The sequence below is a fragment of the Rhinopithecus bieti genome, unplaced genomic scaffold, assembly GCF_001698545.2.
Source record: "Rhinopithecus bieti isolate Rb0 unplaced genomic scaffold, ASM169854v2 scaffold_62034, whole genome shotgun sequence".
Taxonomy (NCBI): Eukaryota; Metazoa; Chordata; class Mammalia; order Primates; family Cercopithecidae; genus Rhinopithecus; species Rhinopithecus bieti.
This window is the reverse complement of record NW_016823752.1, coordinates 1,100,388-1,117,054: the sequence shown is the minus strand read 5'-3', so window position 1 is coordinate 1,117,054 and position 16,667 is coordinate 1,100,388. Positions and strand designations below refer to the sequence as shown.

General features: G+C 54.1%; 1 protein-coding gene across 10 annotated transcripts in view; it reads left to right on the top strand.

The window, feature by feature from the left end:
* Positions 1 to 13,081, top strand: part of ATP11A (ATPase phospholipid transporting 11A) — a 61,532-nt gene extending 48,451 nt beyond the window's left edge. The window contains exons 21-25 of one of the 10 annotated variants that reach the window (XM_017861806.1): positions 3,301 to 3,366; positions 4,548 to 4,651; positions 6,750 to 6,915; positions 11,512 to 11,615; positions 12,852 to 13,042. In XM_017861806.1, the coding sequence (XP_017717295.1) occupies positions 3,301 to 3,366; positions 4,548 to 4,651; positions 6,750 to 6,915; positions 11,512 to 11,604 (429 nt within the window). In that variant the 3' untranslated portion in view covers positions 11,605 to 11,615; positions 12,852 to 13,042. Of the gene's footprint in view, positions 1 to 3,300; positions 3,367 to 4,547; positions 4,652 to 6,749; positions 6,916 to 9,163; positions 9,251 to 11,511; positions 11,616 to 12,788 lie in introns of those variants that run through there. The other 9 variants (XM_017861810.1, XM_017861808.1, XM_017861807.1 and 6 more) reach the window with 9 other exon arrangements.
* The last annotated feature ends 3,586 nt before the right edge of the window (positions 13,082 to 16,667 follow it).

Sequence of the window (16,667 nt, the reverse complement as noted above, 5' to 3'; positions counted from 1 at the left end):
GAGAAGGCGCAAGTTATGCTGGCCGTGGGGTGTCTTTACACATCAGAGTTAAATGGGTCTAGTCCGAGGGCTTTTTTGAGCAGAAAGCTTCTGTAGGAATACTCATTCTCAAAGGAGGGAGGAAGTGGGGGCATGGGGCTTAGCCTGCAGTCGTGGCGGGTGGCCAGTCCCAGAGGCAGATCTGCTGGAGTGAGGCTTTCGCGCTGGTCAGGTTCTCGGCTGAGATGTGCCTGTCGCATGAGGACAGGGTTCTGCAGAAATCAGAAACAGGAACTTCATTGGGGATGGCGTTGATGTCACTTGGGAAAAAAAGGATCCCTGTGAACGGCCCTTTGAGAAAGGAGATTGGTGTCCCAGGGATGCCTGCCACCCCCAGAATCCAATGGAAATAACGACCAGCAATTGTAATAATAAACCATCCGCACATGTCAGTCCATTTTCACATGGCTCTAAGGAGCTACCTGAGACAGGGTGATTTAGGAAGAAAAACAGTTTAATCGACCCACAGTTCTGCAGGCTGCATAGGAAGCAAGGCTGGGAGGCCTCAGGAAACTTACAGTCACGGTGAAGGCAAAGGGGAAGCAAGGTCCTTCTTCACAAGGCTGCAGGAGATGAGAGCAAAGGGAAAAGGGCTACACACTTGGAAACAACCAGATCTCATGAGAACTCACCCACCGTCACGAGATCAGCAATGGGGACGTCCATGATTCAGTCCCCTCCCACCAGGCTCTCCCACCAACACATGGGGATTATAATTCGAGATGAGATTTGGGTGAGAACACAAAGCCGAACCACATCACGGCAGTTCACCTGGGGCAACCAGGGTATAAGAGGGCTTTCCAGAGATGCGTTTCAGGATAGCTCCGTAGTGGACTAGCTTCCAAAGGACGTGGACACAGGTCAGTAATGGGTCAGTGTTTCTCAGGGGCCCTGACCAAGATGCCCAATTCTAGATTCATGATAGCTGTGCTTTGTTCCTCACCTATAAAGCTTACAGCCGCGGCCCATGTGCTCTGCAGGACCAGCATCGGGAGGCCTGACTCCTCATCCCAGCTCTGCCATGACCCCTTAAACCCAAGGAGCCCCAGCAGGGAGCTTAGGCAGCTTCCCGGCTCACAGCAGGGAGAGGGGACAGTGAGGAGGCCATGTGAGTTGGCTGCAGTTGTCACCTGCCACTCTGTTGGTGACACACACTGCTTCACAGGGCACCCTTGAGTCCATGTCTTGCTGCCTGTAACTTTTTCAGAGTTCTGTGTTGGGATAGCCAAGGCGAGGGCTAGTGGGAGGAAGAGGAGAGCTGGGCAGCATGAGGGGCTTTTCCTCCAGGCCCAGCCGATGTGGCTGGCTGGGTGCAAAGCCGCCCTCGCCTGCTGTGGAGGCACCATTTGGCTGAACGCATTAGCTTCCAGTTACAGCACAGCAGCCTCCTGCCCCCCAGCACCGTGCTGGCCACATGCGCTTGTAGGCTGCTGCCAAGCCACAGCTAGAGGCATGATAATTTCCTGCCCCAGAAGTTAAGCCATGAAGAGAGGGCACTTTTTGGTGAGTGCATAACAGGCCTCTCACCTGGGCTCTGCTGACATTGGGGCCAGATGTACTTCCTCGCGGGCCACTGTCCTGTGCACTTGGCAGCCCCTCCACCACCATCCAAAGCTAGCAGACCCCACGCCCCAGAAGTGTCTCCACCACGGCCAGGTGTCCCTCGCAGGCAAGGCTGCACTGGCCAAGAACCACAAGTGTGTGTAGATCTGAGTGACATGTGGGCCCGGCATTTCCAAGCCAGAAGGAAGAGCCTACTGTTGATCACCATGAGGAAGTGAGGAAAAAACGACGTGTTGATGGGCCCCTAAGAAGCCGTTGTTCACTGCAAAAGGTCCTAACACTCTTTTCTAGAATCTACGAGTAAGATGTTATCCCACTGACCATGTCGGAGGACTGTAGCCCACACCCTCACCCCAGCTGAATCGGGGTAGGGTGATAGGTGTATTGTTTTGGTTGAAAACGAATTCTGAAGAACAGCCATTTGTATTCCAGCTTTTTAATTCTTTATAAAATAAAATTACCTGAGAGATGCAGTTCACAGAATCCGACAAACTAGAAATTGTCTGGGCCACAGCGCAGGAGCGTCCTGAGGGAAAGCAGTTCTCCCGGAAACAAGTTTCCCATTGGGGGTTTTCCCCAAGGCACGGGGTCCGGGCAGCAGGCCCTTTTTTTGGCCTGTGCCTCACGTGTAGTGGAGACACGTGTGATCCTGACGGGCTGGGTATGTGGTCCTCACGGGTCGGGTGTGCGGTCCTCACGGGTTGGGCGTGCGGTCCTGACGGGCGTGTGATCCTCACGGGCCGGGCGTGCTGTCCTGACGGTCAGGCGTGCGGTCCTCCCAGGTCGGGCGTGCTGTCCTCACAGGTCAGGTGTACGGTCCTCACAGGTCGGGTGTGCTGTCCTCACAGGTCGGTCGTGCGGTCCTCCCGGGTCAGGTGTGTGGTCCTCCCAGGTCCACCTGTGTCTGTGCTGCTGGCGGCTCGTGGGTCCTGCTGACCTTCCCTCCTCCACGGCCACCTGGGCATGGCTGCTGGTGGATCTGTGGTTCTGGCCGCACGTGGGGCAGCCTCTGTCCAGCCCTGTCCTGTCTGCCTGCTTGTCTTCCCTGTCCTGAGGCAGTTTCCCCCGAGGGAAGCCCCGCGCTTCCACCTCTGCCTGGTGCCTCGGGTGTTTCCCCTGATCATTGACTCGCAGAACATTCCCGCAGCTGTTCTTCCACAGCAGGCAGGAGTCTGAGCTGAGTTCAGAAGGGAACAGACACAATCTATGAGTTTATTCCTGAAACCTGTGGAACGTAGCTGGGTAATCGGGCAACCATCTCTTCTACGTAAAACACAGAACAGAAGAAGGAGGTTCGCGTGTACCCGAGTTTGCATTACGGATTTTTAAATGCCAGCTGTGCGGGAATTTTTGTGCTCAGTTTGAGACATTGGGACCGACGTTCGTTGTGACCGAGAGCGTTGAGCAGGGCCAGTGTCAAGAGCAGGCAGAAGGTTGCAGACAGACAGGCCCTGAGCCCATCACCGCGCCGCAGAACTGGTGGTGGGAGATGCAGCCAGGAAACGGGGGCGTCCTGCCATGCTCTGGGGGGCTGCTGCATCTTCTGTTATGTGGTAATAAGAAAATTTAGTGCTTGTATCTTTGGGGTTTGAAGTGTTGGCACACAAGAAAAATGAGGTGTATTTTCTAAAACTCTTGATTTGAAAGAGAAAAAAAGTACATAAAAACAAGATGACTTGGACTGTTTTCCCCAAACAGATATTTGGAAACTGGACATTTGGGACGCTGGTATTCACTGTGATGGTGTTCACAGTCACACTAAAGGTAAGTGGTCTCACGCTCACATTCCTTCCCCGGCCACAGTGAACCCCTGCAGGGTAGGCCTCACCCGCTCTGAGCTCCCTGAATTGTAACTCCGTACCCAGGCTGGAAGCCACTCTGCAGCCAGCCCAGGCCGGCTCCTAGGGCACCCCCAGGCATCCTCGTCTTGCTGTTTAGACAAGTAATGCACAGACTCAGTACACCCCGCCACCCCGCGTGCAGACCCCAGAGCGACACCGAAGGTAACCTCAGGAGCGAGCTGCTTCTTCGTGAAAGAATTCAGAAAGAATTCAGGCTAGAATTCTTTTCAGCGGCAGGTAGCCCTCCCCGCCAGCGCCATCAAAATACATTTGAATTGAAACAAATTAATGTATTTTGGAAAATTTTACTCTTTTTAAAGTCCAGTGAAGTTCTGTACAGACCGTATCATTATGAAATCTCAAAACCTATCAGACTGAGTCTTAAAAAGTGATACCAAAACATTCCTAAGGTCATTTTCTTAGATAGTGATATAAACAACACCTGACCCTAAAGTAACTTTCTGGCCAGGCACAGTGGCTCACGCCCGTAATCCCAGCACTGTGGGAGGCCAAGGCGGGTGGATCACCTGAGGTCAGCAGTTCGAGACCAGCCTGGCCAACATGCCAAAACCCCTTCTGTACTAAAAACAAAAAGTAGCTGGGCGTGGTGGTGTGCACCTGTAATCCCAGCTACTTGGGAGGCTGAGGCAGGAGAATCACTTGAACCTGGGAGGTGGAGGTTGCAGTGAGCAGAGATCACACCACTGCACTCCAGCCTGGGCGACAGAGAGAGACTGTCTCCGAAAATTAAAAAAAAGTAACTTTCTTCGGTAGTGACATAAAGAACACCTTAATCTGAATGACTTTCTTCGGTGGTGATATAAACAACCCCTTGGTCTGTGGCCCCCGTGCCGCCATCTGGGAAATGCATCCATAGCTCCCTTCCCCGGGACCCGGGGCTGTGGCGTCCCCATGTTCTTCCTCTCCACGGGCAGTGTGAGGTGTGCCTTTGTCTTCCTGAGCGTTTTTGTGCGGGCATTGGGTCGTCACTGCTGGGTCTGTGTTTGGTTTAGTCTTTCATCAGCCCCTGGCTCTCTGTCCTGCCCGTCACGATCATTCTGACTGCTCGGGTGACACCGTAAACTGCCCTTTTTTTCCTTTTAGCTTGCGTTAGACACACACTACTGGACTTGGATCAACCATTTTGTCATCTGGGGGTCGCTGCTGTTCTACGTCGTCTTTTCGCTTCTCTGGGGAGGAGTGATCTGGTAAATATCTATAAGTAGCTGATAATCTGATAAATATCACGTGATTGTTATTACCTTAATAGTCCTGCACTATTTTTTTATCAAGGGTTGAAGACATATTTTCCGTGCAGCCTCGTTGGTTGGGGCCAGTGTTTGTTGAACATCTACTGTGTGCTGGGCATCATGTGGGGTCCTGGGATACAGTCGGGGGCCAGACACGGGGAAGTCCCTGCTCCTGTGACTTGCACCTTCAGGGGAGAGAGACACTAACTGATAACAGCTTGTGACGAGTTATACGGAGGAACAGCCAGGATTCTACACCAGGGGACCTATGTCAGATTAAAAGGCCAGAGATGACTTCTCAGAAAGTCATCTGAAATTTGGAAGAAGAACACCATCATCACAGCATGTCCCCGCTGGTGACTGCCTCCCACAGCAAAGCACCTGCCAGGCATTCGACAGGTCCTGTCTCACTCTATCCTCACGCCCTGCAGCAAGATGGGGCCCAGGCATGGTGGGGCGGGACCTTGCCCGCAGCAGCCTGACTCCTGGGGGAGCCTCTGGTTTGGGGGAACAGCAGCAGGCATGCCATCCCGGGTGGGAGGAGGTCCTTGGTGAGTGGGAGCCGTGGCCAGCGGACAGGGTCCTGGACCAGGCTGCAGAGCAGGCAGGGTGGCCTCCTGGACCGCCGGCCGTGAGGATCCTGGCTTGAGGCTGTCATGGTCAGTCAAGTCACTGGAGGGCTGTGGGCAGAGCACAGCAGCGTTGGGTGGCTCTTTTAAAAACCCCACGGTGGCTGCGTGTTGAGCTGGTGAGAGCGACATAGGCAGGGTGGTCAGAGACTGTTGCCGTAAGCCAGGAAACTACGCAGGGTGGTGGGCCCAGGACCAGGTCCCAATCTCAGCCCCCGCGCAGCAGCCTCTGCCACAGCCCTCTGCAGACCTGGGGTCAGTCGCCAGCCTAGGGAAAGCCAGCGACCTTCTCGGGATCCCTCGGGGCCCCTGACCTGGGCGGGATTCTCAGCTCAGGAAGCGTCCCTCCCGATTACCTCGTTCAGCCAGCGTCCCCTGGTGGCCCCAGGTTGCATTGCACAGTCCCAGAGATGAGAGCCGAGCTTCCAGGATTTCAGTCACCCTGCCAGCCCCAGAGAACCTGCTTGGCTCTGGAGAGCCCAGCCCAGCCCAGCTCCGGAGAGCCCGGCCATTCTAGCAGCCCTGAAGGCCGTGGCTCTGTAAGAGGAAGATTCCATCCCAAAACCTCTCTGACCAGCTCCTGGGCTTTGGAACCAAGGAGCCACAGCCTGTCAGCCGTGGTAGAACCGTGGCCTCTCACATTGTTTCCCGTGTCTCTGATGTGCTGGGAGCTCACCATGTCACCACCGCTTGGTGATGAGACCCCATCCTCCTGCCCACCACCAGCAGCTCGTGGGTGCCTCCAGCCCCGTCCCAGGCCCGCCAGCAGCTCCACGTCCCTCCCGTTACCCACCACGCCCTGCTCCCGTTTCCCTCCTGTTGTCCACACGCCAGTTTCACTGTGCTTCCTGGAGGTGGGGCCCTGTCTCTGTGTCTCTACCACCGTCCATAGTGCCTGGGATGTGAAAGGCGATCAGGAAACATGACCGGAAGGCACATGTAGACGTGGACCTGTGGACTCAGGCTGGCTGCGGGTCACCAGTCCCTGCATCCTTGCCAGCCTCCCTCATGGAGCTGACACAGACATCTTTGAATTATCCTCTCTTGGGAGAGAAGTCATTGCTTGCTCTGTATTGACGACCAGTGCTCGGCATGTCCTTCCCATCCGAGACTTCAAGACAGAAAAACATCCCTATTTCAATCCCTTTTTTTTTTTTTGCTTCTGTGAAACTGAACTTCAGAGACTTCTATGTTCCCTTTGAGATGACTTCATAGAATTCCTTCTCCCGTTCCTGTTACCCCAGCATTACCGGGAGGTTCAGCATTCGTTTTTTATATGATAAACTCAGAGCAGGCTCCGTGGCTTGCCAAGCAACTCTCACTGACAAAAGTGTGAACTCCCAGAACAAACGCCCTTTGCAGCGTGGAGAGAGGCCAGCCCCAGGGAGTACCTGCCTCACCAGCGGCTTTTCTTCCCTGCCCCTCAGGCCATTCCTCAACTACCAGAGGATGTACTACGTGTTCATCCAGATGCTGTCCAGCGGGCCCGCCTGGCTGGCCATCGTGCTGCTGGTGACCATCAGCCTCCTTCCCGACGTCCTCAAGAAAGTCCTGTGCCGGCAGCTGTGGCCAACAGCAACAGAGAGAGTCCAGGTACGGAGCTTCCCCAGCGGGGGCAGGGGTGCTTCAGGGCCCTGGCCTCGGGACTAGGAAATGACCACTTTGAAAGATAGTGTGAAAGGTTTGGATTTCATAAAACGTGATCAGTTCAGGTATCACTAATGAGTTTCTTAATGATACATGATTTTAAACATCAGGTAAATTTGAGATGACTGATGTTTAATTTTATGTTTCAACCTAAACATTCAGATTAAACAGTAATCTGAAATAAGACACAAATAAGAGAAAAAAGACTAATACAAAAGGCAAATTATTTCATGTAAATGCAACCCTGTTTTAAAATTAATCATTACTTTAAAAGGTTAAATTACGTAATTTTTAAGGATGGTAAATTTGGCTGGAAACGGTAGCATCTGTATCAGGAGATGCTGGTATTGGTGGGGCTGCTTATTTTCCACAAGCAGAATTCTGGGTCCGGGGAAGACATGACGATACCGAGTGCCCCCCCAGGTGCAGAGGGTTCGGCAGGTGTGAGGACTTGGCCTCTGGCCCCCCATCCTTCTCAGCAGCTGGGCTCTGGCTCCAAGCTCAACCCCACATCAGAGGCAGTGACCACGTCCCCTACTCTGCCGCTTTACCAGGAAGCCTGCCTGTCCTCGGAGGGCCACTGCACCTGTCACAGTCCCTTGGGACTCTATTAACAATGCAGGTTTTCAAGTTTCATCCCTGAAATTTATAATCACTCCGTGAGGTGGGGCCCTGGACTGGGCAGTGCTGAAGCCCGGTGGGGAAACGAGGGGTGGGAGGCCCCCGGCAGTGGCCGCTCCTTCAGGGTGTGAGGCCGCCCAGGATGGACACAGCGGTGCAGTTGGGAGGAAGACGGGAAGTGAGGGGACCCGGGGCCCCAGCCCTGACTCACTCACGCAGCTCAGACACTTGGGGGCTGGCTCCCAGCAGTGCTGCCGTGCTGGGAGGGAAAACAGGTCGCCCTCCCCTAGGGGCGCAGCCCCACCCACCACCCACCTCTAACAATCAGAATGGGACCCTGGCTGGAGAGCTTTCTTGGGAAGTTTTTGCCGATTTAAATGTTGAAACCAATGCTGCCAGTTCCCGGCACTCCCTCCTTCATGCCTCCTGCCACAGTTTGTAAAATCAGAGCGAGCAAAATTCTTGAAGAGACCCCCACTCAGCGTAGTAAAAATGTCCACACACAGCTCCACTGACTCGGGGACCACGGGCAGGAGAAACGCAGCAGAACCTGCATGTCAGCTGCTCCATGCAGGGAGAGGAGCCAGTGGGAGCAGGAGCCAGGGCCCAGGTTGAGACTCCACGGCCCCCAGTGCTTCAGGGGAAACTCGTTGCCCCCAAGCAGCCACTGCCCAGCCCTGCTTGTGGCCCGAGAAGCAGCTGTCCAGTGGTACTTTTCTCTAAGCACGGTCCTTGGTTCCTGAGCCCTTTAGCTGTGCAGTTCCACAGCGGGCACACGGGTTCATGACAGGGCTCTGTGCCTGGAACACGTGTTCATAACCACATCCCATACATGGGGACGTGGCAGACACCCATGTCACAGGGCACAGGAGACAGCAGGGCTGTGGGTCTGACCCTGAGAGAGAACAGGTCCAGCTTGGGGGTGTCTGCTGGGCCCCTAGCTGTGGCCACAGTGGTGTGGCTTGAGATTTACGAGAGTCTCGGCCCCACCTGGCCCCTGGGTGCGTGTGGCTGCAGAGGTGCTTGGTCAGAGATGCCTGAGCAGGCAGGAGTTGAACTCGGGGGGTCAGGAGGGCCTGTCCCCGCAGAAGTCTGGACTCTTCCATGACAGTGTGCACGCAGCCTCCAGAGTCGGGGCTGCTGAGGGCCACGCCCCCAGATGCGTCTGACCACAGGCTCTCTGCTCTGCAGCACATCTCCGGGATGGGCGGGTCTCGGGCACTTTGGGAACGCCGGTGAGGACCCTCCCCGCCCCACCCTTTGTTCAGGAGCCCGTTTTGCTGTGGGTCTCTGCGTCCCACAAAAGCCTCAGCAACCCTTATGGACGGCCACACCATGGGACCTGCAGAAGGCATAAAGCAGGGAGGGGGGGGGCTGGCGGGTCATGGCGGGGGGCACCAGTGTCCACCTAGAGTGGCCAGAAGAACGTGCGCGTGGTGGCGAGCCTCCGACTAACTCAGCTGTCTCTCGTTTCTTTCCTTCCTGTTTCCTTCCGCCTTCCGACCACTTTGCCTAAATCCCCACATCTTGTTCACACACCCCTGTGTGCGTGGCCGCTGACCTCGGGACTCAGACTAAGAGCCAGTGCCTTTCTGTCGAGCAGTCAACCATCTTTATGCTTTCTCAGACTTCCAGCAGCCTGAGTTTCTGATGGAACAAGGTGATGCTCCTCTGCCTTCCGCACGCTTGGGATGGTAGACGCAGGGCAGCAGGGCCATGCCCGTCACCAGAGCCCCAAGTCCACGCGCTCCGACGCAGTGTCCGCCAGGCGTTGGGCACGGCAGCCCCACGTCAGGAAGCCTCACCACTTACTTACACCTTCACATGCACAGACTGATCGTGAGCTGTGCTTTCCATCAGTCACAGTTAACCAGGTTCTCCCTCAGCGTCCAGGCAGCCTCAGAACCCACCTGTGAGGGTTCAGACACAGCTGACAGCGCAGAGCCGGCCACATGACCCCTCACACAGGTGTCAGAGAGGTTCTTGTGCAGGAATCCTAAGCAGGAAGGTGTGAGAGTTTGCAATTCATAGGCCATCCAGGCCCTGAGCTCACAAACCCTTCCCTCCGCAGCCTGTAGAGTGTGGATCACAAGGCCTCCTCCCTCACGCACCCACTTCTGTGCCCATCTGCAGCTGGAAAGACTGAGGACAGCTAGGATAACACGGTTTGCTCAGGACCCACGCACATTTCAGGAAAGGGGAGCCAGGCTGAGCCACACAGCTGGAGACAAAGGGGACAGAAGCGTTTGGTGTCAGATGTTCGACCAAATTCTCTTTTTACTATTTTTTGAATGAAGACCTCTTTGAAAGCTTTCTATGAATAATATGCTTTAAAAATGACGACCCTGGCCTTTCTGGGCAGCGTAGAGGCATTCCCACGCCATTTTCCTGCGGTGGCATCCGTGGTCAGCACCGAGATTGCAGGGGCCTGCGTGCCGTCCTGAAGTCGCGTTCTGTCTTTCAGCCGTGTGCTCCGGCACCAAAGCCCGCATTCACGCGTGCCTCCAAATTAACGATGCTCTGAAAGTGCATGTTTGGTATTTTACTGTTTTACCAAATGCAGCCTAGAAAAATGCCCAGAGCAGAAAAGGGCTTTTTTTCCCTTTAATAACATCATCTTCTATATATTTTAAACACGATTTGTAACTGATAAAATGGTCCTTTTTTAAGTCCAAGCAATTAATAGGAATCAAAATTTTTCTAATTTAGTGTCATCAGAATTTGTTAGATTAAATTGCAGAATTTCATCTCACCATTTCTGTACTTGAAAACATTTGGGATAAAATTATTAGGAACACTTTAATAACTCATAGGAGGTCCTTAAGAAACTAATTAAATCATGCCAACTGTAGGCTAAAAATATGCATTCTAACTATGATGTAGTTTGTTGAGAGCTGATTTGCTTCTGAACATGTGCAGAAGCTGAGCCCGGCTGTGTAGAGACAGTGGCACAGAGGTTCGTTCTCCTGCTGCCTGCGAGGCCTCGGGCCCTGGCGTGAGCCCCACAGGCAGGGCCGGTGTCCGCACCTGAACACAAAGCGCCTGCAGCCAGTACGTGCCCGGCACACACAGGAACACACTGTGGTGCTGAGACCACCTGCATTCTGCAAAACTTTGGAGGAATAAACATGTCACTCGCCCTCACGTGGGGCATATTTTACTTCCAGTGGATGGCTTTCTTTTCATCTGTTCCTATGGAAAAGAAAAGCACCACAGGCCTGACGTATATATATGTGCGATTTGCACATATATGCCTGTGCTGGCATCTCTGCGTGTCTGCATGCAGTTCACTTCTCCATCACTGTCCCTGGGAAGGGTGGCAGCCTCCTCCTTTGTTTCCTGCTGCTCCTCACCTGGGCGTCTGCCCATTCGGACCTGCAGTTCTGCAATTCCAAGCCCGCAGTTCTTCAGCTCCCGCGCTTCCCTCATTCCTTGAATAAGGCTGGGCTACAAGATCTCAGTGGAGCTCTGTGAGCATGTTGGCCTCGGGACACTCTGCTGCAGGGCCCTGGCAGAGCGGCTCCTGGGGCTCGCTGTCTGCCATGGAAGTGGGTGTGTGGCTGAACATGTGGCTCCAGGATTCCAGAGGTGCCCGGTGGACCTTCCGGCTGAGGGACCTTGGACCCTCTGCCTCCCGCAGGTGCCGTGGCCTGTCCCTGAGCCTGTCGCTGTCTCAGTTCTGGGCTTGGGCTCCTCGTGGGAGCGGCCCTGCTGGGACAGTGTTTTCCCAAGAAGCCCCTGAGCCCTCGCCCTGGCCGCTCCGTGACACCCCATGCAGCCTCCAACAGAGGTTTAGAGCCTCTTCCTGCTGGGGTCCCACGGATGGTGCAGGCAGAGGCCAGAGTGCTCCTGGTGCTCGTGGGCACCGGCTCAGCAGCCCCGCGTGGCCCATGTTGCTCAGTGTCTTTCCTCGCCTTGCAGAGGGGCGTGAAGCACAAGGCTCCAGTCCAGGCCGCACAGAGCAGCGACGGGCCCCTCCTGAAGGACCTCCTACGGCAGCCAAGGCGCAGTTAGCTCCACGCTAGGTAACTGTGCGGCTGCTGCGTGCCGCCCGTGTGCTGTGACTGTCAGACCTGTTTTTCCTCCAAAGTTTTGCTGTGCTGTGCTGTGCTGTCTTTGATAACAAAGGTTCACGGTGAAAAAGAGCAGCTCTCTTTACACACACATGCATTTGCTGTCCCAGGTAAGTAACACGCCTGAGGGCACGCTGACCACACATGGAGCATGCTGTGCACACCCACACACGTGCACACTCCCCCCACACACAGCACGCAGCCTGACCAGGCCCAGCTTCATCAGATACAGGCTCACAGTCCTGGTCCTTGGGGGAAACGGCTTCACCTAAAAGGCCTCTCAGGAAGGAGCCTGCTTTGAAATCAAACGTGGATATTGCGTGGTTTCTGTGGAACTGGGGCCCAGGCAGTGTGAGTGCAGGTCTTCTGTGTGCCAGCCGGAGCACGTAGCTTGTGCCTCTCTGACAGACATGGAGGCCATGAAGACGCCTGCTCCTGCCAGCATTTCCGACACTGGAAATGCTGGTCTAAAAGTGGGCTGGTCTAAAAGTGGGCTGACCTGGGGACGGCTCCCCCATCAGACAGATGCGTCCTGCCGCTCCCCTCGCTGGTCAGACCTGCAGGGCTCTTGCACATCCGGGGCCCCAGTGGGCTGTCAGAAGCCATGTAGGCCCCATCCATGTGGGGACACCCAAGGCAACATGCCAACAGGACACAAGCCGAGCATGTCCAGTTCTCCATCAGCCCAGTCCCTGTGGGGTGGGGCCTGCCCTCTCTGGGGCACTGAGTTCGCCTTTTGTTCGAGGGTCTCTGGGTACTGGTATGGCATTCAAGCTCTCACTGCACAGGAAGCCAGCTATAGGGAGGAAGCTCATAGGTTTCCCGTCCATGGCCTGTATCCCTGGGGTCCCTGGGTTCTTCCCTGGGATGGTGGGACGGGGACGGCCACTGTTGGTACCAAAAGGGAGAGGCACTCATTCCTAGACAGAGACCCCTTGCCTCCGTGTGGCTTCTCCAGTGGGGTGGATCCTGCCCAGCCTGCCCTCAGGACGAGGCCGTGTCCTGAGCTGAGTCTAGCAGTTCCTGCAGGAGGCGATGGTAGTGAGTGCATCCCAGAGTGGCTCAGGTAACCCCAAGCAGCCCCGTGGGGATCCCTGAGACTGACCGTGTGTCTCGTTCTCTCAGCAGAATGGGTGCGCACAGCCTCGGGACCGCGACTCAGAATTCACCCCTCTTGCCTCTCTGCAGAGCCCAGGCTACCAGAGCACCTGTCCCTCGGCCGCCTGGTACAGCTCCCGCTCTCAGCAGGTGACACTCGCAGCCTGGAAGGGGAAGGTGTCCGTGGAGCCCCCACCCGCCCTCAGCGGTTCCCGTCACCACTGCAGTTCCAGCCCGAGTCACAGCTGCCCTGGGTCCCGTGTTCAACTGCTTGTGTGATGGATGGTCCTAAGCCTGTGGAGACTGCACACGCCTCTTCCTGGCCCCCAGCAGGCAAGGAGGGGGGTCACAGGCCTTGCCCTCGAGTGTGGCACGCTGGCCGCCTGGACCCACCGCTGCAGTTGCTGAGCCACACTGGTGGCCCCCGGGCATTCAGCTCGACTCAGAAGGGACATCCTGCTGGCGCACCCTGTGTGCTGTCATGCAGAGGCCATTCCCCCAGGTCCATGTCTTCACCCACCTACCATCATCCGCCTTTGTCGTCGCTGGGAGAGAAGAGCCGTCCAGGCCCCCGTGGTGGCCCACGTGTGGACATCTGCTGCTGTTTCTGCGTCCTTCCTTTCCTCGACAACCCTCCAATCCTCGTGCTGTAGGAGAGGGCCAGGTCACTCGGATCTGTCATCCCTGTGCGACGCACGGCACGTCCCTGCTCATCTGGGAGCGGCTTCGCTGTGGTTCAGTCCAGGCCTGTGTGTCAGGGCTGCTGAAGTTTTCGGTCTCCCTATCATCGCCTCGTGCAGAAAGCAGTGCCATGTGGGAGGACAAGGCCACGCCAGTGGCTTCCAGCCCTGCAGCACAAGTGCCAGGATGTCCATCAGCCACTCACCAGAGCACGGAGCCGTCAGTCCACTGTTACAAGAGAATGTTGATTTCATGGGTGCGAGGGCCAGGAGACAGATACTTGAATGTGATGGGCAGACATCCTCTGTCCCCGTGGAGCGGTCACCACCCAGGTGGTGTTGGTGCCCCAGAACCTGTCTCGGGCTGATGGGGGCGGCCCACAGGACATGGGGTGGATCCCAGCAGGCAGCACCGCACCTCTGCCCGCTTCCCACACTGCAGCTCCGCCCGCCAGGCTCTGCATCCCCTTGTCCCCACATCCCCATGTCCCCACGCAGGGCTCTCCTTCGTCTTGGGATTCTGTCCAGCGCTGCTCTGGGTGGGTTAGCAACCCAAGGGCTGCTGTGATACAAAGTCCCTGTTGCTCTCTGTACTGGCATTTCTATTTCTGGAAATAATCTTTGACGTAGCCTTAATGGTCCTTAAAGAAGACATTTCATTGTGAGGTTCGGTACTGCTGCCTTTCAGGAAAGTACCAGACGCTGGAGGAGGAGCCACGCTGGCCACGCCCGCCCGGAGCCACGCTGGCCACGCCGTCAGATGGGCTCCGGCCGGCAAAACCCAGAGGGTGTTTCCGAGGTGCTCGACGGTAGGTGTTTTGGAAGCTCAGATTTCACCATTTGATTGTATAATCTTTTACCTGTACAATATTTATTTGAACTGAAGGATAAATCGGCGGTAAGAACAGTGAACACAGTGGTCGGGATAAACTAAGGTGACAGATAAACACCACACCAAAGATGAGGGTCGTGAGCAACCCGCTTGAGCAGACAGAACGGGGAGGACTCCACCCTGCCCCGAGGTCCTCGTGCGGCCGCCCTGGCTTGGCAGCCCTGCCCACGCTACCCCGCAAACAGCGGTGTGTGCATTTTACAGCCCTTTTAAGAACCCAATATGGGCATAAATGTAATACCTGTATGGGGGGCAGATTCTCTGTATGTTCAGTTAACAAATTATTTGTAATGTATTTTTTTAGAAATCTAAAATTGCCTTTGCACTGAAGTATTTTCATAGCTGTTTATATCTCTTTTATTCATTTATTTAACATATTGTCTAATTTTAAAATAGGTTTTAAAGCTTTCATTTTAAGTTTATGTAATTTTGGCCACTTTACATTTAGATTCTGGTGAGAGTTTTGACTGAATGTTCCAATCTCTGATGAATGTGAATTTTCAGATTTGATTTTATTCTCTACACACACCTCTTCCTTTCTTGGTATTTCTGGTGGCAGTGATTAGTTCAACAGCATATTTAAGGTACGATAATTTGCTATACTTTTCTTTACGATTTGTTGCAATTTCCTCTGCTTTCTGTGTTTCATTGTTAATTTCCATCCTTCAGCCTTAAAATAGAAGATTCTCATGTGAAGGTTTAGTAAGCTGGGTCCCAGCTCTGCCTGTGTGGAGATAGTCACCATGTACCTCTGACAACAAGTCTTAGTGTGAAAGTCACTAAACTTTTGCACACTCCCAAACGTCTTTTAAAAAATTGCTTGGGAAATTATTAAATGAATGTACCTGATCATTTGAAATCGATAAGGGGCATGAGATAAAACTAAAAGTATGAGAAGACTCAGTGAGCGACACGGCAGGGTTTGCACACAATTTTCCACCTCACAGTAGTTAGTATTTACTTGCCTTAAACTAACTTTGAAGCAAGTAATGTCAACTTTGAGCACTCTGTCGAGTTTTGAAAATCTTATTTGCTGCTGCACAGGTTAATAAATTGACAATTTGTAATTCAGCATGTTGGTCAGAGACACAGTCGCTGATTCACACCCAGTCCCTGCCACAGACCGTCTCAGACACACACAGTGGGCCTGCTGCACGACTCACACCCAGTTCCTGCCACAGACCATCTCAGACACGCACAGTGGGCCTACTGCATGACTCACACCCAGTCCCTGCCACAGACCGTCTCAGACACACACGGTGGGNCCAGCAGGCAGCACCGCACCTCTGCCCGCTTCCCACACTGCAGCTCCGCCCGCCAGGCTCTGCATCCCCTTGTCCCCACATCCCCATGTCCCCACGCAGGGCTCTCCTTCGTCTTGGGATTCTGTCCAGCGCTGCTCTGGGTGGGTTAGCAACCCAAGGGCTGCTGTGATACAAAGTCCCTGTTGCTCTCTGTACTGGCATTTCTATTTCTGGAAATAATCTTTGACGTAGCCTTAATGGTCCTTAAAGAAGACATTTCATTGTGAGGTTCGGTACTGCTGCCTTTCAGGAAAGTACCAGACGCTGGAGGAGGAGCCACGCTGGCCACGCCCGCCCGGAGCCACGCTGGCCACGCCGTCAGATGGGCTCCGGCCGGCAAAACCCAGAGGGTGTTTCCGAGGTGCTCGACGGTAGGTGTTTTTGGAAGCTCAGATTTCACCATTTGATTGTATAATCTTTTACCTGTACAATATTTATTTGAACTGAAGGATAAATCGGCGGTAAGAACAGTGAACACAGTGGTCGGGATAAACTAAGGTGACAGATAAACACCACACCAAAGATGAGGGTCGTGAGCAACCCGCTTGAGCAGACAGAACGGGGAGGACTCCACCCTGCCCCGAGGTCCTCGTGCGGCCGCCCTGGCTTGGCAGCCCTGCCCACGCTACCCCCGCAAACAGCGGTGTGTGCATTTTTACAGCCCTTTTTAAGAACCCAATATGGGCATAAATGTAATACCTGTATGGGGGGCAGATTCTCTGTATGTTCAGTTAACAAATTATTTGTAATGTATTTTTTTAGAAATCTAAAAATTGCCTTTGCACTGAAGTATTTTCATAGCTGTTTATATCTCTTTTATTCATTTATTTAACATATTGTCTAATTTTAAAAATAGGTTTTTAAAGCTTTCATTTTTAAGTTTATGTAATTTTGGCCACTTTACATTTAGATTCTGGTGAGAGTTTTGACTGAATGTTCCAATCTCTGATGAATGTGAATTTTCAGATTTGATTTTATTCTCTACACACACCTCTTCCTTTCTTGGTATTTCTGGTGGCAGTGATTAGTT